Here is a 27,941-nt window from a genome sequence, read left to right as displayed (position 1 = left end):
GAAGATTTTGTTTTTAAGTAGAAACAAGTTTACCTTGATACAGTAATCTAGAATTTCTTAGGTTTTCCTATGAGAAAATATATTTACTTTGAATGGGATTGTTTTAACAAATAATGTAGGTATGTTACAGCTTCACAATTAAGGGGAAATTTTCATTATCATCTTTTTATTTATTTTTTTGAATTTGATGATAATTTGAGAGACCTAAAAATACACAAGAGGTATGTCCTATCATATAAGTGAGTGCTTTAAGTGGAATCATGTAGAGAATTTATTTATGAATTGAGAACATCAGGGTATCTTGTCACAGGGTGGAATCCTTTAAAATATTCTTGTTCAGTAAAGATGATACATCATTTGGGGGGCTTTAAGCAGTGTAAGTAATGAGTAGACAGTCTGACATGTGGGCTGTTGACATTTGATATCCTGTAGAGTGATTACTTATTTGTGTGTATATGCATTAAACCATTGTAAAAATTTTTGGTTTTGTTCAGGCAACCCGGTGTAACTGCCACCAAAAATCTAAAGAGGAAAAATGCTCATATGCTGATAAATATACCCAAACACCCTGGAGAAGAATTCCTGTAAGTGACATGCTGTTAATCTTCTCTCATGTCATTTGTTATTTTGATGTCCCCTCCTGCTCTTTTTTACTCTAATCACTAATAATTTTGAAATGCCATGGCTAATTTTCTTTCTTAGGTAAGTTTTTTTCTTGTCTCTTAGATGTTTATGTGCTTTCTAAAGCTTCTCTTGTGTGTCCTATATAAGCGAATGTGCATTTAATAGCTTTTCCATTCTGCATATTGTAGCTCATTTAATTTGAGTGTCTATTCTCCTTTCATTGCATGTTTTTATGAGAGTAGTATTTTCACATGGCCAAAAAAAAAGAAAAACAGAAGTCTAATATGCATTTAAATTTTTTGAGCAGCATATGACACTTTGAGGATATATGATGTAACATATTCCTTTTGTTGTTGTTGTTCTTGAAACTTTTACAAATTTATTGTAATTACTGAAAAAATATTGAGGGTATTAGGAAATTTAATGCATGAAGACATAACTAGTAAAAGTGAAGTTTCAGGCAGAGTTACGGTCTAGATTCCTAACAATAGGAAGTAACCATCTTCCTTATTTATTATTTTTTCAAAAATGTTATATCTCAAAACATATTCATTGCTAAAAATATCCTGACCATCCCTTAACTTAGTTGAGGATGTTCTTGAGCCAGAGAATTATTACATGACCATCAGTCATCATTATCCTCTGTATGATGCCAGGTAATAGACATTTCTTATTAATAGAACACCTGATACACCAGCCTTGATTTTTATTTTGCCTTATATTTAGCAGCAGAATCCTGGTAACACAAATGAATAGGGATAGATAATGGTTATTGTAATCAACAATTCAATTTAGAATTCGTAACTTTTTTTATAAAATAGTTATTTTCTTTTCATCTAACAAGTAATTATTTTTGTGTGCTCTGTATAAGGTATAGTGGAAGAATTAATTTATTTGGCAAAGTTTTGTAATCATCTCTTATTCTAGATATTAAGCTCTTAAAGTAGAAATGGGGAATAGGGGAAGGAAGTACACAGATACATAGGTATTATTCCATTTATAAGTACTTTTTAAAAGGAACTAGTGATATACTGATTCAAACTGCTGTACGTTCTATGATGGCAGAGGATTGGGAATGTCTTAGTGGAAGAATCAAAAAGGTTGGGGAAGAAGATCAAGGTAGCGTTTGAATCATAGAAAGTAAAAGATGCCATGAGGTGAAGATGATATATTTTTTTTAATGTCAAAGGATATGGAAACTTATTGTTTGGAGGCAATTGTAAAAATAAAAGATTGTGCCCCTTGCTTAGGTTTCTCCAGTTACCCCAAAGGGAGGTTTATGTCTTCTGACGTGTTACTAAATAAAGTGGCAATTCCATTAAGCATGAGAAGTTCCCTTTTACGGAAGTTCTTTATATTATTTTGCCTGGCTCCCTCAACCCCTGGCTTGAGTTCTAGAAACTGGATATTTGTCAGCCTCCTCACTAGACAAAAGTAATTGGTGTATACCAACCCAGTTTTACCATGATCTTGGTTGAAATGAAAGTCAGTTTTCCAAATTAATACTCTTAAAAAACCCAGACTTCAGTTTTCTCTATTATCTATTATGTAAAGAATCACCTAGCTAAATACTTTGTTTTGTCTATGGATAATGTAACAGACTCCAGGGAGATTAAATGCCCTACTAAAGATTCTGTAGTAAATAAAGTGCTGAACTAGTACTATAATTCAGGAATCCTGACTGCTAGTCCAAGGTTCCTTTTAATAAATGCACACTGAGGAGCCCTAGAGGGTGAGAGATTTTACAGATTAAAATGGTAGAAATATCTAGCAAAATGAATAGTAAAAGTAAAGGCAAAGAGGTAGAAAGGAATAGTTAGGCAATAGTTAGTATAGAAGTGTATGTTTGAGGAAATAATGAAAATTTGTTAAAAGCTTATTTTAGTATAGAATGGAAAATTTTAATCCAGAAATTACTTTAAATGTAGTTTTACTGAGCTTTATTTATTTTATTAAATAAATAAATATTTAGCCAAATAAAAATTATATTTACTGAAGTAGTAATTTTTAACTATTAAATATTGTCTATCTGATTTTTCTTGTGCTCTTTGGGCAGCATTGGAAACCATTTACTATAATTATAATATTTTATTTTCTTAAAAAGTTATACTTTAAATGTTTTCTTTAGCAATTACCCAACATATTTACATAAGATTTTGGTAATGGAGATATGGAGATGCAATGTGGGTCTTCTTTGGCAACTTTTAGTTTGTTAGGCGATAATTTTTGGAATGAAAACATGTTATTTAAAAGTCCTCAAGCTTAGTAAAACTATTTTTTTAAATCTGTCTAAGACTTTGAGAAGGTTACAAGTTATAATCTTCACCCTTTCTTATGATTTCTAAGGAAATTTAAATGTGCTTCTCAGCATTGTCTTAGTCATTTGATATAGAACCTGTCAGAGATTGATGAGGGACTTGTGAGGATTTCCTCTGAATGTTTTCTATATATGAAGGAAGAAATCTGGCTGCAGAAGGTTGGGGAAGAAGATCAAGGTAGCGTTTGAATCATAGAAAGTAAAAGATGCCATGAGGTGAAGATGATATATATTTTTTTAATGTCAAAGGATGCAAATGGAAGGTGGAAAGAAATGTTGAAGGAGAGAGGGTTGCTGCTTGTAGGACTTACTGGCAGCCATTTGGGAAGTAGAAAGAAATAAAAAAAGAAAATAAGCCAGAACCTCAGTCAGAACCTGCTTGAGGAGGGAGAGTGATTGTCCACCAATGGCAGCAAAACAATAGAAATTTAGATGTATTGAATACAATGTAAATTTCCATTACAGATTTATTCAGAGGAATTTTGATACTCTCTAATGACTACAAATAAGATCTCTAAAATAGAAAATTAATAGGAAAGAAAGCATTAGAATAGAGGAAAGGAAGAAAAGCAGATTTTCACTTACTCCTTGAGCAGATATTTGTGTGCTTCTCAAAGCCAAGCAGTGTCTTAATATGGGAGTGTGAGTGTGAAGAAAATACAGGCCCAATCCTCAAGATGCTTATGGAAACTTCTAGTATGCCTAAAATGGCATTAATTTTGCTCTTTTCCTACATGAAGAACATAACACTAAGAAAAGACCTGTGCAAGTACTTGAACAACTTTTATACAGCTGTATTATATGAAAATCAAGATTTTCAAACGTATGGGTAGCATCTTATTCCCCTTCCTGTTCAGTAGCTACAGGAGGTGAGGTTAAAAGGAATAGCGAGAATAAGGTCATAGCTCTGGGAAGGAAGGACAGAGGCTTGATATCAGTGAGAGATCACAGTAAGGACTTCCCTGAGAGAGAGAAAAGCTTGTTACCTGGTTTGCCCTGTGTGTTAGAGGTCTTAACTCTCTATTATAATGATCCATAGAAACATTCTTATAGTATTTAAATTTTCTGGGAGAAAACTATTCATGGTTGAGAAGACATATTTTCAGTAAGAGGGTAAAAGAAAAATCTCCCACAAAATCCAATCCAGTGTTAGTAACAAAACAATTTATTCACAAAATAGATTGTATATCATTTTCTCAGTGGAAATAATGATGAACTTCAATGACTTTTCTTAAAGGAATGAAAACCCTGGCTTGCATGACTGTGAAAATTTAGTATAGGAATTAACAAACTATTAGTATGGGTGTGAAAAAGTGCCCACCAATTAAAACTCAGAATGTGCAATTGGATCTAATACTACTTTTTTCTTGTGTTTTAAGAACTAACTCTATTATGTGTAGCAAAGAGACAAGGACAGATGATTTATATACATTTCAAAATACTGTGTTGGAAATAGTTTCTAGTATTGTATCAAACATTAGATCATATGATAGATATATACATGTAATTTATATCAATTCAACAGTTGAAGTATGGTGAGTATTATAAAAAATTATTTGTGCTTAGGGTTGGGTTCTCATGCCTCAGATCTATTGAGTCAAGTATATTTTCATTATAACTTTATAAAAGAAAAGATAAAATCAGAAAATTATTACAGATGTATCACAAAAACCATATTATATTTATAATTTCCAGAGGAAAAAGAGTTTACTTGCTTCCTAGCAATTGTGATAATTTTAATAGCAAGAAGTCCTTATTTTTATTTTTATTACCTGGGAAATAGGATAGCACGCTAACTAAAGGGAACAAGGTAGCCCAATGATATTTCGTGTAAGTAGTCTGTTCTAAATCCTTTTTGTTTTAGAATATATACTTTCCTGATTTAGAATAGATTAGTTTTTATGTGGGAAAATTTTTCTGATTTTAAATTTAGATGTGCCATTTTTCCTCCATTTGGAGATATGTCATATTGTTATTCACATACATATTTAATATGTATATTCATATTTGGAGATAGAAAAAATAAATTAAGGGATTTATTTCTTTGTCAGGATTTATTTATATTCACTATTACTTGTATTCAAAATATGCCACTAAAAGTATTTTAAGTGACAAACACATACACATTGGTATTTAAACAACAAATATTTATGTCTGGGTACACAATCGTTTTTTAGTTGTGTAATGTTGAGTCAGTCAACGAAAGTAGCTATTGAGTATACCTTGTGTCACTTAGTTTTATAAATGTTGGCAGGGGTTAGTGGTGCTGCTGATGCACTGCATTCTGTCATGCAGAATTTATGATAATACAAAAATTGTCTTTTTTACTGAATGTATGTCTTTTGTAAAAACTGCAAAATTCATACAGAATGCATGTCTTATACTGTTTTTTTAAAAAATATTTATCACTCATTTCACAGTTGCATCTGAAACTAATAACTGCGAAAAAAACAAATGTTTTTCAAGGCTAGGAGCTAATTAAGTAAGGATATTATAGTAATTAAATGATTAATCTATCCACAAATTTAAGATTATCTAAATTTGTATCCTCCAGTACCAAATACCACAAGTTTAAAAGACATTTTGAAGCTTTAGGTATGCATACAATAAACAGTTTTTACTGTATTAGAAAATAGTGGGATCTGTTTCATTTGTATAATGTAGAATTTAATTTGCTGACTTAATTATTGAGGGTTTAGGCTGGATGGAGAGAAATTTTAATATTAGGCAGCAGTCAATAAAAAATGATTCTGTTGAGCTTTCCAAGCAATAACATGATCAAGCTTATCTTTTTAGAAGAAGTTAATCAGCTTCCATAAGAGGTAATACAACAGAGAGTGAAAGTTACCCCTATTTTAATATATGCTAACAGTGGTAATTTGTTAAGCCTCTATTTGTGCAAAAATTTTAGGCTATTCTTTTTTTAAGTAGTTTAAAATATTTTTACAGATGCTTTAGAAAGAAAAAAAATTTTTTTAAGGTCAAATGGTATCACTGTTGAGGGTGCTTACTTGATGATAATACTTTTTCTCCCTAGAGAATGTGTCTTTAGTGTTTTATGCTCAGAGGCTTCCTTCAAAAAGTTACAGTAGGGCTGGGGGTGTAGCTTAGTGGTAGAGCTCTCCTAGCATGTGCAAGGCCCCTGGGTTTGATCCCAGCACAGCTAAATAAATAAATAAATAATATTAATGTTTCTGATACAACAGAAAATAATACCATTTCTCTTAGCCAGTCCTCAAATTTCTAAATAAATATAGCTGTTCTCATCATTCAGAGCAGTGGAATGTCAATATACTTCAGCCAAAGTCCACCATGAATACACATATTCAATTAGTTGAGTGCAGTGCTTATTTACAATCCTATTTTCTTTTGAGATTTTATATGGTATATCTTTTTCATCTTTTACTTTAGAATACTTACATTGTTATATATAAAATGATTTTCATTTTCTTTCTTTTTTTTTTTCTTTTTGGTGGTGGTACTGGGGATTGAACCGAGGGCCTTGTTCATGTGAGGGCAAGCACTCTATCAACTGAGCTTATTTTGTACTTAATACCTTGAGTATAATAAAAACTGCTTAAAAATAAAAATAAAAGTACAAAAAAATTAATTTTGTTTAGTCTGCATATAATATTCTGCCAGTCTTTTTAATTGCTATATTTTAACCCTTTATATTTCATGTTATTAATTGATATATTTCAGGTTAAGTCTGTAATTTTACTCACTTTTATTTATTTATTTTTCTTGCTTTTTCATGTGTTACTTATACCATTTTTTTCAGAATTTTATTTTGATATATATGTATATAGTATTTTGAGTGTATCTCTTTGTATATAGGTCTTTTGTTGCTTTAGGCATTGCATTACATATATACATTAACCATAGTCTATTAAATATTATTCTTTATTTCCTTTAAGTCCCTTCCTTTTCACCATTTCTAAGTGTCTTTTTTTTTTTTTTTTTGATGCTGGGGATTGAACCCCGGGCCTTGTGCATTTAAGGCAAGCACTCTATCAACTGAGCTATATCCCCACAACATCTAAGTATCTTCAAAATACTTTTTATATATATTTTAAGAACTGCATAAGACAGTGTCACAGCCGGGCAAGGATGGAAGACCCAATTATCCTATTCTGGGTCTACTCTATAATGCTAGGGAGGTTATTGTGTACAAGATTTATGCATGGCTGGGCTACCTCTTTGCTACTCCTTTGGCTAGAACATGCAGGTCTTTTGTTTGTGTTCTTTGGCATTTCTGGATGCTAGCTTATCTATCACCTAGCTTAGGATACATTAGGCAAAAAGGAAATGCAGGAACTCCCTAGCATGTTGTTCTTCAGGTACCATGCTTCCTAGGTGGACTGATTTTTCTCTCTTTCAGAGTTTTTTGTTTGTTTTATAAATAGTGATCAGGATTTTTAGAAGTGTTTAATAGTAGGAAAAGGAAGAAATGTTTCTACTCCATCTTCTCCTGGATCTGAAATTCCCCCATCTGTGGAGAGCTCTAAGTATAAAATAAGTTTTATTATAATTGTTTTAGGTAAAATCAGATAAATTTTTTAAGAAATTCCTTTGAAATGAGCTAAGGAGAGTAGATATAATTTTGAAAGAATGGTTAGGGAATGTGGAGGAAGACATTTTTAAGGGTTAGAAATTAATTACTTTCTTTACTTTTCTGGGCATAAGCTCAGGTGGCTTATTGCTAGAAAACAGCTGTCCAGTCAGCTAATAGGTGAGTACCCCTTGGCTGTGGCAGGCAGAATTATTCATGTATTTATTTCACAAGGTTGTCTTTCTCTCCTTCTCACATGCAGACCTTTCCCTGAGACTATGATTTATTGGTCTTAGAGAAATAAAGGTGGTGTCATTGTTTTTGTTTTTCAGATTTCATAGGTGATTATAATGTATGGGCAGGATTGACAGATATGATAGCTCCATCTCTACATAAACATAGTAACTTAATTCAGTTTAAATCAGTAGTTATTGAGAATCTGCTGTGTGCTAAGGAGTATTAAGCCAGAGAAGAGGGGATATTTAATCTTTTTAAAATCCTATAAAGTTGCAGATACTGAAATTATTTCATGAATTAATGATTTAACAGAAGAGACAATTTAATACAAAGTTGATAGTTTAAAATGCTTTATCAATAGAATCAAAGACAGCAATGACTCTGTAGTGAGGTAGGAGCAGATGTGAGTAACTGCATCATAAGAACTAAAAGTGAGCAACTTCTTAGAGATGAATCATTCTAACTCTTGCATAAGACAAATGAAGAAACAGGTTTAGAGATTAGTGACTTTCTTAAGTTTACAGGGCTTTTGAAAGATCCAAGAAGAAAAGCACAGGGCCCTGACTCCCAGTTGGTGTTATTCTGCAGACTTTGAGAAGTAATTTCTTTGATGAAAGAATCTATGATAGCACTTTGAGCAAATCTCGAAGTCGCTATCTGAAAGTTTTTTTATTCAGTGCAGTAGGTAGAAACATGGTAAAACATGTAAAGAGAATTTGGTTGAGGCAATATTTTGTATAAAACCTTTGAACCAAAACAGTAAAATAGAGTTATAGCAGGTAATCCTATGGAGAACACATAGGAAATCATTTCCTATTAAATATTTTCTAAGCTGTTTTTGCCAACATCTCTCTTAGTAAAGGAAGTACAGTATTCAAAAGACAGGATCTAAATTTACTAGAATATTCTAAAGATCATTAATTCTCTTTTGCTTCTTGTAATTCTTTTTCTCTTTTATCAGCATAGAAAAATGGATCTTCTTTTCTTTTTATTTTATATTCAGCAGTATAGGCTTACTCCTAAATTTAAAGAAATGCATGATTTTACCTCATTGAGCCAAAGAATATTGATGGAGAGGAGAGAAAAAAAAAATTTATTTGAAACAATGTTCATGAAATTTATAAACACCAACAAGCTAGATTAGTAATTTTCTAATACAATAATATTTCTAACAAAAAAAACCCTGTCAGATTCATTGGTTTGAAAAATGCACATGCCTTCTTTTGCAAATTTAACTAGGTATGATGATGATTTACAGGCTATTTTTCTTGATAATATTTTAAGAGTGTTTTAATAGTTTTATTTATAAAGATCTTTTGATCATTGAGGATACTGGTTATAACAGACATGAAACCCAACTGGTTCCATTGTGTGACGATGAACAGTTATTTTCTTCCATAAAGACACATTTTTATTTGAAAAGTGAGGAAATTAATAAAGTGACATTTCAAATGTATTCTGATTCTCATAATCAGTGATTAAAGTAAAGTTAAAAAACTACAAGTTACTCAGGTTAAAAAGCATGTGTGTATAACCTGGGGTCTGAATATCATGTTCTTTATAAAGGATTTAGTTGTCACAGTATTTTGAGTGTTTTTTAATGCTATTTTGGCTCTGCTGACTTCTTCTAATGTTATTTATTTTTACTTTCTAATTCTCTGAAAATCTGTCTTAAAAAGAAATAAAATTTTTTTCCTGTGGGAGTTTTTTGATTGCCTGATTCATAAATTAATGCGTTATCTATATGTTTAATACTTAAACTCTATATTCCCTAACTTATTTCCTTTTTCTATAAAAGACTGGAATCTGCTACCTTAAAGAGATATGTGATGATTAATGTATACCCAAAATACATAATATTGTGTATGTTAACTACAAATATCAAAGAAAATATTTTTTCTTAAAAATTTTGAAAAAAATTAAATTTGGATTGTTATGTATATTAGTAATTTGAGCTGCCTGTGTTTAAAAAAGTGAAATCTATCTTCTCATTAACACTATTGCTTTGTGTTATTTAAAAAATCAAAAATTATGACTTTGGTTTCTTATTTTTCGGTTCCCTTTTTTATTATACCTCCCTACCCCATCTCTTTCTCTGTACAGGGTGGGTATTCTCCCTCCTTCTCTCCTTGGCAGGGCTCCTTCCAGGTGATCCCACGGACTGTTCCACCGCACCGCAGACAGAGTGAGTCTGTGTCTCTCACTCCTATCCTGCTCTGGCTTCCCCTTCATGGTATTTCCCTTCTGCATGATCTTTCCTTCCCCAGTACCTCCGTTTCCCATCCTGAGTGATCTGCAGGCATATGCTAAATAAGCACTGTGATCTCTCTTAACATTTCTTTTTACTGCATGTAAATGGACCTATACATTAATGACCTCTTGAAAGCTATCTTGAGGTTAATTTCATTCTAATGCTGTTTAAACCTATTGCCAGTGACCCTAGACCTACTGACATGCATCTGTCTTTAAATACATTTTCTTTTTTTCAAGTTCTTGAAATATGTGAATAAAATTACTTTTTTATCTAGTAATTTTAAAAATGTACACACTATCCACAATGATTTGATGGACAGATGCATACTGTTTAGGGAGCAGGCTTACTAGACCATTGCACATTTCTTTAAATATTTCCTAATCAAAGGCTTCAATTATGTTTTGGTATCATCTAAAATACCTTTTCAATTGTATTTCCAAGGTTTTTATTTTTTAACAACTAATGTCTTTAATTTATCAGCTGCTTTACAACACAGAAGAAATGGCTTTTGAATATGCATGGTTTACTAACATTTCTAATGAATTAGTCATTGTTTAACTTTAAAAAGTTTTTTATTTATATTAAGTCTACTTTCTAAAACAGTGTTTATTCTTTTTCTATTATGTACTTAAGTATATCTGGTAAGTTGGTTATATTTTATCTTTTTTGAAAAGTCACCCAAAAAAGCTAATACTAATGAAAAATATTTATTGTCAATCAGTCACTTTTTTGCCTTCTCCATGGATTTCCCATGATTTGTGATTCATATCAATTTTTTATTAATTATCTTAAATTATCAAAGGCCCCCAAATGGAAATTTTAAGCAGTTAGTATATGATTTACTTCAACAAAATTTTATTTCTTGAATTAGTTAAAATCAGCAGATGTCAACATGAATTTCAAACAAGATGTGAAGTTTATTTGGGGACTTCTTCTATGCTTTTGTTTTAATGAAAAATAGAGGAGTTTGTATAGCCTTTTATAGCAAGCTCATTTATTTAGTGGAAGTCACGAGAAGAATAATAACCAATCATCTTTATAAACTCTCCTTTTTGCTTCTCTTCAAATAGTTGCATCCTTTTCTCTTTCATTTAAAGAATTCTAGTATGTGAAGAATCATACTAAATTGTATGTGAACTAATCTGAAATTTCAATGGGCAGCTATAACAAATAATAATGTAGTATTAGGCTTATGCCAGTAATGTGCATGGTTTGACAGATTTAGCTCAGAACAATCCATCTACCTTTGTTCTTAATGAAGACCCTTTTTATTTACCTCCCCACTCTCACCCTGCCCCGAATCCTCTCCCTTTCCCTTCCCCTCAGCTAGCTAGAATATGGAATTGAAGCTTAGGGTTAAATATTCTGTATCATAAATAGAATTTTAGATTTATTTACTAGTTTATTGTATAGCTTTTGAATTTTCTTATACTTTCCTTGAGTTATTAGCCCTTCATTTTCAAGTGTTTGGTTTTTGTTTGTTTAGCTCTTCAGAGCTATCTTTTTCATTTCCAGCTATAAGGAGCATTTCTATAACACTATCTTCAAGATTCAACTATTTGATTTTCCTAGACCAAACCCCTTTCTCTGCATCTCCAGATTAGTAAGAAGAAAGTTTTAGTTCTAGAGTTTGGATGGGTATATTATCCACATAGGGATATAGATACGTAGATACACACACACACACACACACACACACACACACACACACAGAAATTTTTTCCTTAAAAAGTTCTCATGGCCCTACACAGCTAAGAGTACTGGTCTAGGGTTTGATCTTTCATACTTGTGAGATTCTGTTTGGATAAAGCAGTAATCAGAGGACTTGTTCTTACAATTTTGATAGCTTTTCTGAGCTTGACACTTTTAAACTGCTACACCCTTTAGCATTAACCCTGAGAACAGCTGAAACAGTTCATTAACAAAGTTTTTTTCTGGTGATAAAACATAGAACTAGAGAAATTTATGGAATTACAGGAGTAAATTTAGTGTTTTCCAAAGGATTTTAGAATAGATCTCACTTTTTGTTACACTAAAATTACATTCTGTGAGATAATATTTGTGTTCACATATAGTCAATATGTAGTGCCTTGTGCCCATCTTTGCAGAAATCAATTGTGTAATGGAAGTTAGTTGAGAGATTTCTCATTTATTGTAATCTATTTCATTAGACAATTCTTTTTCATGCTTTCTTGAGTATACTACATTCATCTCAGTGCAAATGCCTTGATAGTCTTCAGTAATGTCAGTATGGTTTTTTGTTTGTTTTTTTAAGTTATGAGAATAGTAGACCTTTCAGTATAAAAAAGGTAGGCAGTTTTAAATATGCAGAAATGAAATAGAGTTTATAAGGAATATTTAGCACTACATGCTCCAGAAAGCTGCACTGGGCAGTAATGTTCTTGTTGAATTTAAGAATAACAATAGGAAAATGGAGATGAATGGAAGTTCCTAGTTTGTGGGCTTTTTTTTTTTCCCCCCTTTCTTTCTCTAGAGATTTTAACTTTAAATGTCTTTTCACTTAATTTACTAGTATCTATTTTATCTGATGTCTATCTTCTGGTTTCAAATTAAATTTTTTCTAAGTTAACAGAAAATAATTTACATTTAGATATAGAGCTCTTTCCTGCTGTCAGTCCAGATTTCAGCTTTTGTCCAGATTCATTTAACTGGCATTGATTTAGTCTTTCTACTCTAACTTCCAACTGTGTGAAATTGAGAATAATGTACAACCTACCTCATAGTAGGAAATTTTAATTTAAAAATTACTTTTGACTAGTATAAAGATTTAATATTAATTCCAGATAGACTTTCTTGTCAGAGAATATTTTTATAGGAATACTTTGTTTTAAAAAGCATATTCTGAAAGAATACCTGTTTCTTATCTTAGCCTAGAGGCTTAGATGGGAAGGGGCAAAAAATGGTTTTAAAACAATGAAACTCACATAAATGTATTTATACATATGTTAGTAGCCTGGCAGTTTCTTGATGAAACCTTGCCTGATCTCTAAATTTATATTGTAATAAAATTGTCTTCACCAGCATTATATTAAGAATTGCAGATTTATTGTCTTGTATCCTTCTCCTCCTTGTAACCTTCAGGGAATATTTTACAAACCATTTTGACAAGCGATTCTAAATTCATTTTATGTCACCACCCATTATGTATTTATTGAATGAAAGTGTGTATTTACAACTCAATACATTTGTATATATTTTAATTTTGATAAAAGATCCATGAAATAGTACTTTTCATTAGGACATATGATATCCTCATGTTTTCTCCTCTTTATTTAATTTTTTAAAATGCAGCCAGCAGCCTGTGTGTAGAAAAAGCACTGGTCTCTTTTGCCCATATAAGTCTGAGCATTTTGGTTTTAATGAACCAAATATGAAGGAAAAAGCTTAGATAACTTAGTATGCATAGATTTTGTGTATCTGATCATAGTAAAGCTTTCTTATTTATATAGAAACATCTTTATTTTTAAATGGTGCCTCCAAAGGATTAAGTCTATGCCATGAAAAAGTTTTGTTATTGGAAAATGGAATAGCTTAAGTGGATGATAAGCCCTGTGCAAAATCCAGCTATTCATCCAAATAGTAATATTGAATTCTGCTTGTCCTCCACTACACTTTTTTTTTTTTTTAGAGAGAGAGAGAGAGATAATTTTTTTAATATTTATTTTTTAGTATTCGGCGGACACAACATCTTTGTTTGTATGTGGTGCTGAGGATCGAACCAGGCGAGCGCTTGCCAGGCGAGCGCGCGACCGCTTAAGCCACATCTCCAGCCCATATACTTCCTCTCTTAAGTTTTTCCTTAGCTTTTTATTTATTCTTTCAGTCCTTTTGGCTGGAGAATTGTTCTCTTTAGGGTTCATATCCTCTGGTTAGTCTTTGTAAGAACTATTTAAAAATCGTATTCCCAAATTATTCATGTAGAAAAACTATTATGTATATATTTTTAAATTAGCTGTATATTTAAGAAAGGAGGAAAGACTAATATTAATTAATTGAGTTATTATTAGTTATTATTATTGAGTTATTGAGTTATTATATATTATTAGTTGAGTTATTGGTTTTTAATGTGTTAAGTACTTTTCTTGTCATTTTATTTAAATTATCACTTGATTCTTATGATAACTCAGAGTCAAAGCAATTATACCAATTTTATAATATGGAAAATATAAGCAAATAAATCAGAATAATGTAGTAGTTTGCTCAGGTTAAGTGAACAAACCAGAATTAAATTAAATAAATAAATTCTACATCCAGAGCCTGAGCCTTATATATTTATTATATTATTAAAATCAACATTTCCCCTTTTTATTATATATAGCAGTGGCTCAGTATGGAGGAATTAAAAGAACAGACACATTTTGGTTTATTTCCTTTTACTCTTTTTTATTCTATTTTATAAAGTTAGAATCTTATGTATTTTCATTTTTTTTGTTTGCTTTTTTATACATACCATCATTATATAAAATATTTCTCCCAGTAAATATTTCTTCAAATCCTTGTTTGATGAATGCTAATGCTATATCATGTGGATATAATTTAACTTAATCTTTTCTTATTGTTTGACATTGTTGTTTCTAGTTACAGATGTATTATTGCAGAGCAATCTATTTTATATATAAATCAGTTTTGGCACATTTTCTTAGTTAAATTTCTTATACATTATTTGATTATAGAGTATGCACTTTATAAGGATATTTGGTATGTGATGTTGTCAAACATGCTTATAAGGTGTAAGTTTACATAGTTCAATCGGATTGACTGCAACATGTGACTGTAATCAATATTACATGTAAAGATTGCTTCAGCCTTAGTGCTTTAATGATAAATAAGCTTGGAGTGACTTTTCACAAAAATAAAATATTTTTGAATGAAATTGAAACTAATATAAGTTGATAGAAACTGAATTAATTCAATTGTGGAATTAAGCTGATTTAAAAAAAAAACTGGTTAACATAGAATGTGAAATATTGTATACATTTTTTGCAGCTAATTTCAAATGCTACCAGTATAGCCATTGATTAATTGACTAGAAATGTGTACCTGATTCATGGTCTAATAGGCCTTCCCATAAACCTAGCATACATTAGTTTCTCTCAGTACTTGCAATTATGGGAAAGACAGCAATTGGTGTTTATGTGTTTCTGTATTAAAGTTTTTATAATAATTGGTTATTTAGAGTGGGATTGTTTCTTTAGCCAGTATTTACTGCTGTCCATAGTGCTTTCAGTGTCGTATTCTGCCATGCATATTGGTTATACCAGTAGAATTTGTACTATTATGAAACTATTTAGGTTTTTTTTTTTTAGCCCCTGAACTAATTTGCATCTGAGCTAGATGCTGATGGATTTTGTATTTTTGTGTCTTTAAAATATAGATCCATTAAATTAACCATTTTAATCATTTCACACTTATGCATTTGTAGTAAATACTTTTTTCTTTTCTTTTTTTTTGGTATCCGGAATATTGAACCCAGGGGCACTTAACCACTAAGCCATATCCCAGCCCTTTAAAAATATTATATTTATATATTTATATTTAATGTAGAAATAGGGTCTCATTTGAGTTGCTTAGGTCCTCACTCAGTTGCTAAGTCTGGCTTTGAACTCATGGTCTTCCTGCCTCCACCTCCCTAGCAGCTGGGATTACGAGCAAGTGCCACCATGCCCCACCCATAGTAAATACTTTTAAGTCACTCTTAAATCATTTTGATACTTTTTTAAAGCAGTTAATTAATCGTGAACTTAGAAAAGCCATTGAACTCTTCATTTCTGAATTTATAAATTTATATTTATCGAAATATTATTCTCTTAAGTTTTCTGAGCTGTAGAGGCACCATTGTCAGATCTAGAAGAATAAGAGCATTCCTCGTTTCCAGAAAAATTAGAAGGCACAACTGACTTTGTGTGAACTTTAGAGCAAAAGTCTTTGAATCTTGTTATACTAGGGACCTGGTTAAATCTTCCATCTTCATAGTGATGTGCAGAATCTCATATGTAGTTTATTACTTCATATTTATGTTAAGATTAGATTATACCTTTAATGATATTTAGTGCAGTAGCAGTAAATGTAAACTAACAAATACTGAAGTTTACTTAGTTCTATAATCTGCAAGAAATTCTTAAAATATTTTTGTTATAATTTCTACTTTATTTATGAGGGATTACATGGGGCCAAACCTTTTTAGATCTTTGGAGTATGAATATTAATTTGTGTCAGATTTCTCTTTAGTGTTCTGTTTAGTAAGGTTCATGTGGTTTCCTATAAGTGTGAGAACTTTTAGATGTCAATGGACATGAATATTTGTACTAACATGCAAACCACCTTAGTAAGAAGGTATAACTCACTTTAAGAAATGTTTTTATCAGATCCAGATATAGTACGTAAAATAACAAATAATGCCTAGAGAAACAACAATAGCAAAGCGAATACTTTTGGCTGCTACCCAGTCACTGCAATCCTTGGTGTTGTGTGTGGTCTCTGACGCCATTGTCCTGTCTTTTTCTCGTCTATGCTCTCCTATTGTGCCATTGGCAAGGAGTTGAGAAGTTAGTCCATTACTTCTCTGACAAAGCGTGGTACAGTACAATTTCAGATTTTTTCCTACCGCCTCCCTCATAATCATTTTTTTTTTGCTTTTTTTTTTTTCCAGTTTGCATGATGCATGTCAGAGCCTGCATGAGATTACAGGCATGTTACAGATGGCTCCATTTCCATTTTAACCTTTAAAGCATATTTAATAATAACAATAAATTTGTATATATTCAGAAAATAATTTTAGGTAATTCCTATGTGTGTTACATAGTAGTATTTATACTTTAGAACATTTCCTGATTTCTACTTTGCACACTTTGGCATATTTTTGCTCAGTGGGGACTTGACATTTATAGGTACCTTGTTTTTGGTAATGACCTAGACAAGAATGCTTACAAAACTTGATAACTTTTCCTTCAGCTCATACTAGAAATCTTTGAGGCAAAATGAGACAGTGAAGGTGAAGAATTTTTCTCAGTGGTGAGTGCTGATTTGCCTTTTCTCAGTGTTCAGTATTTCTCCATGGAGTCACTGTGGAACCACCTCTTTCCAGAAATACTGTTCCACAATGTGGCTTGATTTTGATGTCTGAGACTTATTCTGAACGAGTGAAATCAGCAAAGAAGAAAATAGGGTATATCTAGTAAAGTTAGTAACCTGAATGATACTATTGAATTTGTCTTCAGAGTTCTTAAATATATTAGAACTTCTGGCTGTATTGATATTCTAAAAGCCTGTGAACTCATGAAAATTTGAAATAGCAGAATTACAGAGTTCTAGTGTTACCTTTTAATTCTCTGATGGTTCAGATTTCAGCTTTGCCATTTGCTAAAGTGTGTGACATTTGGACATGGTACTCAACTTCTTTAAACCTCAGTTACTCATTTCAAAAGGAAAAAGACAATACCTTCTACCTACAGTTTTATGAAAGTTAGAGACTATGCATGTAAACTTGGAGTTTGAATTGCTACCCTTGGGAAGAATGGAACCCTGATCTTTCAGAGCTCAGAGTATAACATTTCTCAAGTATTTGTAATGTGCCAGACATTGTCTTAAGCACTTTCTGTGCATTTTACTGTTTATTGTTTAAAACAGTTTTAGGAGGTATATATACTGGGTGTACATCCTTGCTTTATAAATTATGAATTCCATTTCAGGACAGTGAAGTCATTTGCCCAGTATTTCCCCAATAGTAAGGGATAGATTCAGGACTCAAACTTGAGATGAGGCTGACTCCAGAAGCTAAGAGATCCAATTCTGTGACTAGCTCCTCATAGAACCATATGAAAGTTCTTTTTAAACTTCCAAGTGCTTTGCAGTCCTAGCTCCAGTTCTTATCTCTAGGAAGACAGTAAAGGAATCATGTTTCATGCCATATCAGATGTACCTGCTATTGTAAAAACCTCATTTTTTTAGCAACTAATTTATTATTATCCTTCTAAAGAACTTGCTTCCCCCTCAATCAAGACTGTTATATTAAAATCCATAACTTGAATTCATCATTATTGTATCTTTAATAATCATGGGTGGCATTTATTGAGCACTTACTATATGTTAGCTATGCTAATTGTTTTACATGTGCAGTCATATTTAATTGTTAGAGTTAAAAATAGAAAACAGTTGAATGTTTAGTGTTCCCATCCTTCTTGGTCCAGAAATGGCTAGTCTTCAGATCAGTTTGATGACTTAGCCTATAGGTCAGTATGACAGGCATTTGTGTTCTAATTAACATGTAATTAATCTTTCCTTCTAGCCTAGTAAACATGAATTATTAAGTTAATCCCAAATTGGGGAAAATAAAACCATTTTTCCTATTATCAGATATCTTTTTCTCATGATCTTTTAAAAATTGGTTTTTCTTTAATCATTAATGCTTCATCATTGACCTTTTCAGAAAATATCACTTTGATAATTTACAACCAAAGAAATAGTTCTTGACCATATAGCTAACATTCATTCATTTATTTATTTATTTTTCTAGCAAGTATAAATTTAATCCCCACTATGTGCCAAAATAAAAAAAAAAATCAGAGTTTTCTTTTCTTTCTGTCTTTTCTGCTTGGCAAATTCCTACTAACCCTTTAAAAACTCAGTATAGATAGTTTGCAATTTTGGGATGCCTTTTGTAATGTTTCCAGTTAGATAGATGTTACCTTTTTGCTCCCATTTGATGTTATGCTTGAGAAGAGGTTTCATCATTTGTTTACCTGACTATTTCAGAAGGTCTATCAAGCACAAGAACTACATAATGATAGGCTCCAGATTTTCCCATACCTTGTACATTACCTGGTACATAATAGACATTTTAAAAACAATATTCTTTAATATTCCTGCTTCATTTACATGAGGATGTGGGATCTTTATAGTTTAATTAATTTGAAAAATATGAAAGTGTACCTTTTATGGTCATAGAAACACAAGATGAACTGTTAATATCTTGCCTTTATATGAATGTTTAGAATTTGGGGTACTTATAGTGTAAACACCAACCCATTAAAACACTTTTTTGCTTGCTAGAGGTAGTAGAAGTAGCTTGCTGGCAGGTGATTAATATCAACTCAGTCATTAGTGGGTAACCATTTCCACAGTCATACATACATATGTACATATACATTCTCTCTCTCTCTCTCTCTCTCACACACACACACACACACACACACACACACACACATGGAGCAAGTTGTCTCCTTAGTGCTCATATTATAGTCATTTCTTATCCTGTTTGAAAAAGACTTTTTTTTTGCTTCAAGTGGAATAGATTTCCCACATTGTAATTTTCAAGTAAATAATAAAACATGACATTTATTTTGGGATAGGGTAATTATATGACTAAAATTATTTTTAATAAAAATATAAAGCCTGCATTATTTTTAGCATATAAAAATCCCTGATTTATTTAATATAATTAGATGATAATTTAGACTTTATGTAACTGTTCAATCTGACTCCTCTCAGTAAAACCTGACATTTTATTACTCTTTAAAACCCTGGCCATTTTCTAATTCTTTAATATTTGAAATGGTGCTTTATTACACTTAATACAAGCGGCTCTAACTCTCTATTGTGTCACCATTTATTTTTCTGATAGGAATGATCAGTTGGGGAATCAGGACAGTTCAAATACATAATTTACAATCCACAATACCTTTTCTGGAGGTTTGGTTTTCCTAATAATCAGTTTATTACTTTGTCTTTAATTAGAAATCATACCTTTTTATGCTTTGAGCTGATAGTATATGTTTATAACTTTTTACAAAAGACATTGCAGTAAAGTCATTTTTAAATTGTCACTCATATTTTCAAAACCTGAAATTGTTTTAAGATTTTTAACTTCCAGACAAAAATACTTTGTGTTTGAAGGTAAAGAGAGAAAACAAATCCTCATGCAGCCATTTATTGTTGCCCCATTCTCTTTCTTCCTTTCTACCCACCTTCTGCTTTTGGTAGAGTTTGGTTTCCTTAATATGGTCCTTCTCTATTTTTCCTTTAATATTTATAAGACTCATAATCACTTTAACATGATGGTTGTTTTCTAGGGAATCTCAAGGAGAACCTATTGAATTAACTTTTTTGTTGATTTTAGGACCTTCCATGTTGAAAGATAGTTTAACCATCTCTGTGGTGATTGTGAAAATGCCCAATGTCTTTAAAGTCTGGAATATTTAGCAACAATCTAATTGGCTTGTTTAAACATTCTGCAGTAAGATTAAACATATCTCTGAATGGATTAATTTAGGTAGTCATTGTCTTGATTTTTTTAATTTTAAAGTAGCACATCAGTCCTATATCATCAGGGCTGGCTTTCGTTCATTGAATCATTGTTCTCACTCACTTCCAGCCATGACATAATCTAATCCCTGACCACTGATCCTTGGCAGCTATTGTCTAGTGCTAGTCAGGGAGGTAAAAGAGCACAAATGGTGTAGTGAAGTAGGTTCCCCCTTTCTATGGGAGAAATTAGATATATTGGGTAGATTATTTGTAGATTGGCATAGTAAAAAAATTATTGCATCAGTAAAAAAGTTCATGTTTCAAAGTCTTTTTCCAAACAATTTTGACATTTAGCCCACATTACTTAATAGGAGGTACATGTAAGAAAGGACAGTTTGTTACAAGCCACCCCTGTATAAATGCAGGCGCAGTCCTGCTCTATATATTTTAAGTATTTTGGGCTATTGAAAGATAACTGTTAAGATTTATATTTTTTTTCCATATTTATATGATAGTTGCACATTTCTTCTGATTTTTTGGAACGTAACTATGCAGTTAGCACAGAGAAATACACATGAGGCATGTGAACCTTAAGAACTTTGCCATTGTCAGCTTGTTATTTTAGTTCTGTCAGAGACAATTTCACATTTGTTTTTTTCTCAGCCAGTCATTCACAGGCCTGTTTTTTTCTTTTTAATGTTGCTGGGGATTGAACCCAGGACCTCACATATGCTAGATGAGTACTCTGCCGTGAGCTTCAATCACAAAGCTGACAATTTTTAATTTTACTAAATGAATGTTCACTCTTGGATATGGTCTATATGCTTTCTACATGTCAGCCATAGTGACAGTGAGACAGAACAAAATGAAAACATTTTATTCTCAAAAAGAATATTGAAAAGCAGGTTAGCATTATTAAGTGTATTAATAATTAAGTGTATTAACTTACTTTTGTTCAGATAATTAGAATTTCACATAAGCTGACAGTATAATCTTTATTCTGAATTTTGTCTGTCTACTGGTAATTTTGATTCTTGACAATGGTACAGTGCTTGGTAACATGATACACAACTTTACATTAAAAATACCTTTAAAATGGGTAATATTCTGAAGGTCATAGTTAAGTGTTTCGTGAAGATTAAACCAAAGTGCTATAGAAATCATTCTCATTTTCTCTTGCAGAGAAGGTTGTAAATCCTTAATCTATTAAGGCAGGAGTTTTGGTTTTTTTTTTTTCTATAATGAGTTTTACTACTTTAAAATTTTATTTCCCCCATTTAATTTTGGATCTTGTTTAGTGTTTATTGCCTGTATCATTTTTTTGTTTCCATTTTCACTTGTATATGTGTCTTATGAATTCACTTGAATATTGCAATTCATTTTTACTTTAAAAAAAACATATACTTTCCATTTTAATGCATAATGAATATCTACAGACCCTAATTGGAATTTAACTTGCATTATTTCTGTGTGACATTTCTAAGATAAACTGCTGCTAATGTTTTTTTAATTTTAACAGCCTCAAGTACTACAGCCTTCCAGCAACCTGCCCAGACCCACAGACCACGCCCAGGGAAAACTAATAAAGCCACAACATATCGAGGCCCACAGTGAATGTGCAGTCTGGGGCATGCACCAGAGCAGTGCCCTTCCAGATGGAGGCTTTACACATGGCTTGCAACAAGAAAACAATTATGATTTGGAAAACCGGCCTTCTTCATCAAGCCCACAGTTCAAAATGGATGTAACTAAGAGTGCACCTTCTGAAGCGAACTTGAACATGACCATGAATGTTCAAGAGCCTTATCGTTTGACAAAGAATCAGATTAGTGACATGCAGTTTATACCTACTTCTCTACAGACACCTCCCCAGTTAAGTATAGTAGACCAAGCTAAGAGAGTTGGAAGAGATCAGTCTCCACCGGTGGGCTACCCGTCTCAGCCCAAATCCTTAAAGCTGTTAAAGCCATCTACCTTAAGTTCTTTGGCACCCCCTCCAGATTCTGAATCATCTCCAAGTAGGACTCCCACTTCTAAGAAGTCACCGACAATCACACCATGTAATTCAGCAAAACTTCAGCCAACATCTAGTCAAACAAATCTGGCAAATAATCTGAATCTGAAAACATCTAAGCTCCGTCCCCCTTCCAGCTCTTTCAAACAAAAACAAATAAGCAGCCCCCAACTAGAACCTCAAAACTTCCAGTCCAAGACAAGTATCCCAAGGCCACTAGCACGACAAAAAGAAATCATGCAGAATCCAAATGGCAATTTGCATTCTGGGGATTGTTTGGCCTCTAATCGATATTCTCGTCTTCCTAAACCAAAGATACATTAAGTACATAGCCATTACCTGCCAATTTGTTTTTTTTTTTTTTAAAGAAAAAAAAAAAAACAATCTGTTCTGTAATAGCTTTATGTGCAATTTGCTACCATGTTGGAGGTTCCACTGAAAGCCTGCAACTCTTAAAATTAAAACGTGGAAGCTTCTACTAGTTTGGCTCTTCCATTTTATATCCTGGTTGAAGTATATACCATTTGAGCATACTCGTCTCAGGTAAACACAGAAGTTTGCTTTCCCATCTCAGAAGCCTACAGAAGACTCTAATCATGCTAACCATCCCTCTGCACATCAGCAAAGTAATAATATTTCCCTCAGCAGGCAAGAAGTAGGCTTTGCTGATTTAGACCTGTTGTATCTGTATTAATTGTGGTTATCCGAACCCCAGCTCCTTTCACTTGTTCCTCCTGTGACTATGGCTACTAATTTAACTCAAGATGTGGTGATGATGGAAGTTGGTAATCTGTAGAGTTCTGGCCAGTGTTTTATATATTTAAAGGTCTATGCAAAAGCTTGTGATGAATAAAGGAGAAGGAGATCAGACTTTTAATGGGAAGACTATGTAAGTTTTATTTTTTTCTTACTGGAATCAGCAAGCTAGTCTTACTGTTTATTTGTTTACTAAATTCCCCAGACTGAAAATGTTCAGTATTATATATAAACCAATTATATGTTGCTTTAACATCTTGTTTTTCATACATACATATATAATTTGTGCTTGTATTGCTACTGGTAAATTTGAAGAGCTTGAGATATACCTTGAAACTTGTACCTAAGGTATATCCATTTGTAACATATGTTGGTGCTAGAATTTTGCTGGCAATTCGGTTTTGAATAACACAGGACTTATGGATCCATCATAACTTTTTTTTAAGGTTCCACAGCATTTATTTTAAGTAAGTCTTTATTATAATTATTTATATTTATTGACTTATGTTAATATCTGAAGACTGGAATAGTGGACTTGAAATATTTGCACAAAACTTTGATGGTATATAAATGTCCCATGCATAGGGATTTAAAACTTATTTTCTATAGCAAAACAAGTTAAATATTTTGAGAAAAGTTATAAATTTAAGTAAGACTATCTTGAGAAAGTTGGAATTCATAATAGTTTCACATTTCTGAGTTTCTTAGGTTTCTCTTTTCTGTTGTTGTACATTTGACAATTTCTTGAAAGTTAGATTTCGGAAGAAAAATAGAATTGTAGATGGGAAATAGTGTTTCGTTAAAGAGTATTTCAAAGGGAGTATGCTTATTTATTTTAATGTGCTACAAAAGGTGTCTGTTAAACCCCCAAGCAACCATGTGCATGAACCCAATCATGCTGCAGGCCACTTGTCAGACAATTCAGTTCATTTGCATTCTGTTCTCCCAAATCATGTCATCTTTAGGCTGGTCATGTGTAGCTAATTTAATTGGAATTAATACTTTTCAGACAAATAACCTTACAAGGCCAATTTTTATTTTGATCAGCTGACCAAAAGTATACCAAATGGAATGATGGCCAAAAAAGATAAGTCACTCAACTTCTAGGGATTCCTTCTAAAAATGTACTTTGGTTAAATTATATGCCACTTTATAAGAGAAACAACAGCAAGTGCGTTAGTGGAAATTTCCAAAGAGGTGTTCCTTACCATTTGATGCAGTCTTCCCTTTCTTATCAGAGAACCATTAAGTGAATTTTCCATTCCAGTATACAGAGATTATATCTATAACAGTTGAGCATCACAAATCTAGTATCATACTCTTATACCACAGCACTTCTGCCAGAAAAGTGCTGGAGTTTAGAAAATGCTTTGCATGGTCCCGATATTATTGGTACACAGTCATCCTACATATAAGCAAAGTACTTTTTTTGTGTGAAGGTGAGCTATAATGACCACAGCTATAGATGGACACATTTTGAAGGAGAAAACTGATTTCATATATTGCAAATAGGATGCTATCATACTGTATTTCCCTAAAGTAAAGCATATTAATGAATTAGTAGGTTTTTGGTTTATTATTAGAAGTTGGTGTTACTAGAAGACCCTTATGAAATATTATTTACAAGTTGGTCTTATTCCTAGGGGGAAAGTTTTTAATTTATTTTTCATGCTGTAGTCTGAAGGAAATGTCTTTATACATAAAAATGTTGACTCCACTTATTTGTTTATTCTAATATTTTTTCCACTCTTTTTTCTTCCTCCCTGATGTATTTGCATAATCTTAACTTACTAGTTCAGCTTCTATGTACCTTGGTTGAGCTTCATCTTGACAAAAGAGGCTCATCAATATAATTATGAAGCATAATACATTTAAGAGAAAAATATCTAGGATGCTTACACAAATAACAAAGTATATATCTGCAGTTTTCCTTAAAAGCTGCAAGAATATTATGCTTGTCTGCTCCTTAGAAAATGTTATGTCAGAAATGGAAATGAGTGTAGCTCTACTGAATAATCAGAGATCACCTTCTCAGATTTGGCTTGACCTTTGTTTATTGCTTCTGTAAATCAACTCTGTGCCAAGTACTCCTTCGAAGGAACTTAGGTCACTTTTACTTTTGGTATTGGTGAAGATGATGGGAGTAATGAATTTTGAGTCCTGTGGAAGAAGTTCTGTAGGGTTGGTTAAATATCATATTTGTGTAAGAGCAAAAAGTATGCAGAATTATATATTTGGCTGTTAATGGATGCATATTGATTTTTTTAAAATAAAGCGTATATTATTGTTATAGGTGCAGATGATTTTAAGACTTTAAGCAAAGGATTATAGAGTTATATCATTTAGAATGTTTCTTAATCACTGAGACCACCTGGTATTTTTCTTTTGGAGTCTCATTTTCATTTGTGCAATATTTCCAGGCAAATAGACTACTGTTCATTGTAGTTTATATAGATATTAGGGAACTTACTAAGTATTTTAACAAGTAAAAATCTGAATATGAAACTAAATTTCAGATTTGCACTTTAAATGAGCTTAATTGCTTGGAGTTGTGCCTGAAATATCAAAATGCCTCCTCTTGGGTGTGGCTTTGTTTAGTGAAATGAATCTCTCTGTAATTGTTGCTGTTTGAAGATATCACTACAGCCTTTCACAGAATTATATTCACAGCATGTCACTTTTCCCATTAAAGCACTATGTTTTCTTCAGATGTTCCATTCTCCCTTTTAGTATTTTATTCAGTGCATCAAAGAGATTATAACCCCCATAGCTGTCACTTCCAAAAGTTCCTGTGGAGTAGATGGTGTTACAGACACAGAGGTGCACTCTCAGTTTCCAAGCAGTTGTCCTGCTGGTTTCCTGGCCTCCCCGGCCCTAGGGATGCACTTTCAAATTACCAATCAGGCCTGCAATGAAGGGTCAATAAGACTGCGGCACCATTTCAGTTTTCAGTTTACATTCCAGCTGACTGTAGTTTTCATGTTGGTAAATTAGTTTGGGTAGTTATGTTTGCATGCTTATGCACACATCTGAAAATTATTTATAGTTGTAATACAAATGATTATCTGATGTTTTTCCTTGGGGATGATGGCCTCACAATTTTTCTTAATTCTGATTCACTTGAATTCTATTTTGCTTTTGTCTTTCCATATGTTCCTTAAAGTTTTCTGCTGCAGCAATTTGAGAGAATACATTTGGATAAATGATTATGATGGTGGACACCAATCTAAAATTATGTTATTAATTAAAGATATATGTCTTAACCTATTTGGGAAAAAACTTCCCACTTTCTTTTTGGTAAAGCATTGCCATAACAAGATTATACTGACCTTGAGAATTTAAAGTCTCTAAATCAAGACTAACTAAAACAAAAATAATATCTACTATTGTGGTTTCCATTGATTTAAAAAACCAATTCAAGTCATACTGTATATTAGAATTTGCTTGTAAAATGGATTATAAAAACCAATGTAAAGTCCTTTCCTGAAAAAGTTGGCATAGTAAATAAAAAATAAACTTCATAATTATAAAAATTCTCTTGTCCTTCTCAACGTTGCCTTCTTTAGTTTATATTTTCTCAATGTTTTCTTTCCACAAAGATATAAATACTGTTTATTTAGTTAATTTTGTTTTACATACTCCCCTTCACATACACACCACACCTCCAGCCCTGATGGGTGAGTAGGAATTGAGGAACGTTTTCTTCTTCTGTTTTCACAGTTTCAGTCAGTGATCTAGTGCTTCAGTTTTTACTTTAATAAAATATCTGCTTTATCTTAGGAAAATATTTAGACAATGGGTATTGAATATTTGAAAAACCAGTGCCTTGGATTAGAATGCAGTAGAAAGGGGGAAACATTTTCATTTTAATTATTTTGTTTTACTATTTTTAAACATCACATGTATAGAATACCCTGAAGCAAGAAAGGTGTTTAATGAAGTTTTACATAATTGGGGAGGGGAGGCAGGTAGGAAATCTATTTTTTAAATTTTCCTATTTAATCAAATGTAATAATAAAATATAAAAGGTGGATACACGTGTACTGGGAAAATGGTTACATACGTGCTGGAAAAAGTGTGATTGAACGTGCATGAGTAATAAATTCCATAATGGCATTAACTGCCTCTTAAAATATCTATATCCAAAACTAAGACCATGTAAGTTATTAGTAAGTCTTACTTATAGTGAGTCAGATTTTTTTCCTTTTTTTTTTTTTTTTTGCTCATCAAGTGTGACCATTTTAGTTTCTTCATATTGTTATTGATTCTACATATAACATTCTGAAAATCTTTTTCCCCCACAGAAAAGTCAGTTGAGTGAAAGTTAATGATTCTGGCTTCTTCCTTTGCTAATTGGGTGTAAGTAGTTTGGGTGAGATGGCTTAAATGTGCCACTTGGGGGGTGTACAGAAGTGAAAATGGTAGAGTCCTGGCCTTGGAGCTTATGAACCCACCAGTGTTTTTGTTTGATTGGTTTTGGTTGTTTTTGCAGTGCTGCGGATGGAACCCAGGGCCTGCCCATGCTAGGGGAGCTCTCTATCACTGGGAAACACACCAGCCCCACAATTGGTTTTAAATGACACCATTTTCTTCAGAACCTAGCCTTTCCCATGTGTTCCCTGCTCATCATTTTCCTTTGAATGCAACAGTAAAACTCTTTTGCTAACTTTCTGCATTCATTTTCATTTTATTTTAGGCTTGAATTCCCTTGTGCTTTTCTCATCTTTGGTTTTACAGTGTTTATTCTTGGTTGGTTGCATGCCTTCATCTTCCTCTGAAAACCTGGCCTTCTGTAATCTAATTTTATGCAAGAACTCCTCTAGCCATATAAGATATTATTAAATCTGCTTTCTACTTTAGGTTCTTAGAATTTAATTTGAGGATTCTCAACTATGCTAAGCCACCTTCCCTTTTACAGTCTTAG

The 27,941-nt window shown here is 32.2% G+C and overlaps 1 protein-coding gene across 6 annotated transcripts in view; it reads left to right on the top strand.

The window, feature by feature from the left end:
* Positions 1 to 26,550, top strand: part of Ccser2 (coiled-coil serine rich protein 2) — a 149,567-nt gene extending 123,017 nt beyond the window's left edge. For 4 of the 6 annotated variants that reach the window (XM_027939967.2, XM_071611122.1, XM_071611121.1 and 1 more), the window contains 2 exons: positions 495 to 584; positions 21,767 to 26,550. In XM_027939967.2, coding sequence (XP_027795768.2) covers positions 495 to 584; positions 21,767 to 22,585 — 909 coding nt within the window. In that variant the 3' untranslated portion in view covers positions 22,586 to 26,550. Of the gene's footprint in view, positions 1 to 494; positions 585 to 9,833; positions 9,964 to 21,766 lie in introns of all 6 variants that reach the window. The other 2 variants (XM_027939968.2, XM_071611123.1) reach the window with 2 other exon arrangements.
* Positions 26,551 to 27,941: the final 1,391 nt, after the last annotated feature.

Source organism: Marmota flaviventris, chromosome 4 (genome assembly GCF_047511675.1).
Source record: "Marmota flaviventris isolate mMarFla1 chromosome 4, mMarFla1.hap1, whole genome shotgun sequence".
Lineage (NCBI taxonomy): Eukaryota > Metazoa > Chordata > Mammalia > Rodentia > Sciuridae > Marmota > Marmota flaviventris.
The sequence above is the reverse complement of the archived record's forward strand: the minus strand, read 5'-3'. Positions and strand labels throughout refer to the sequence as shown.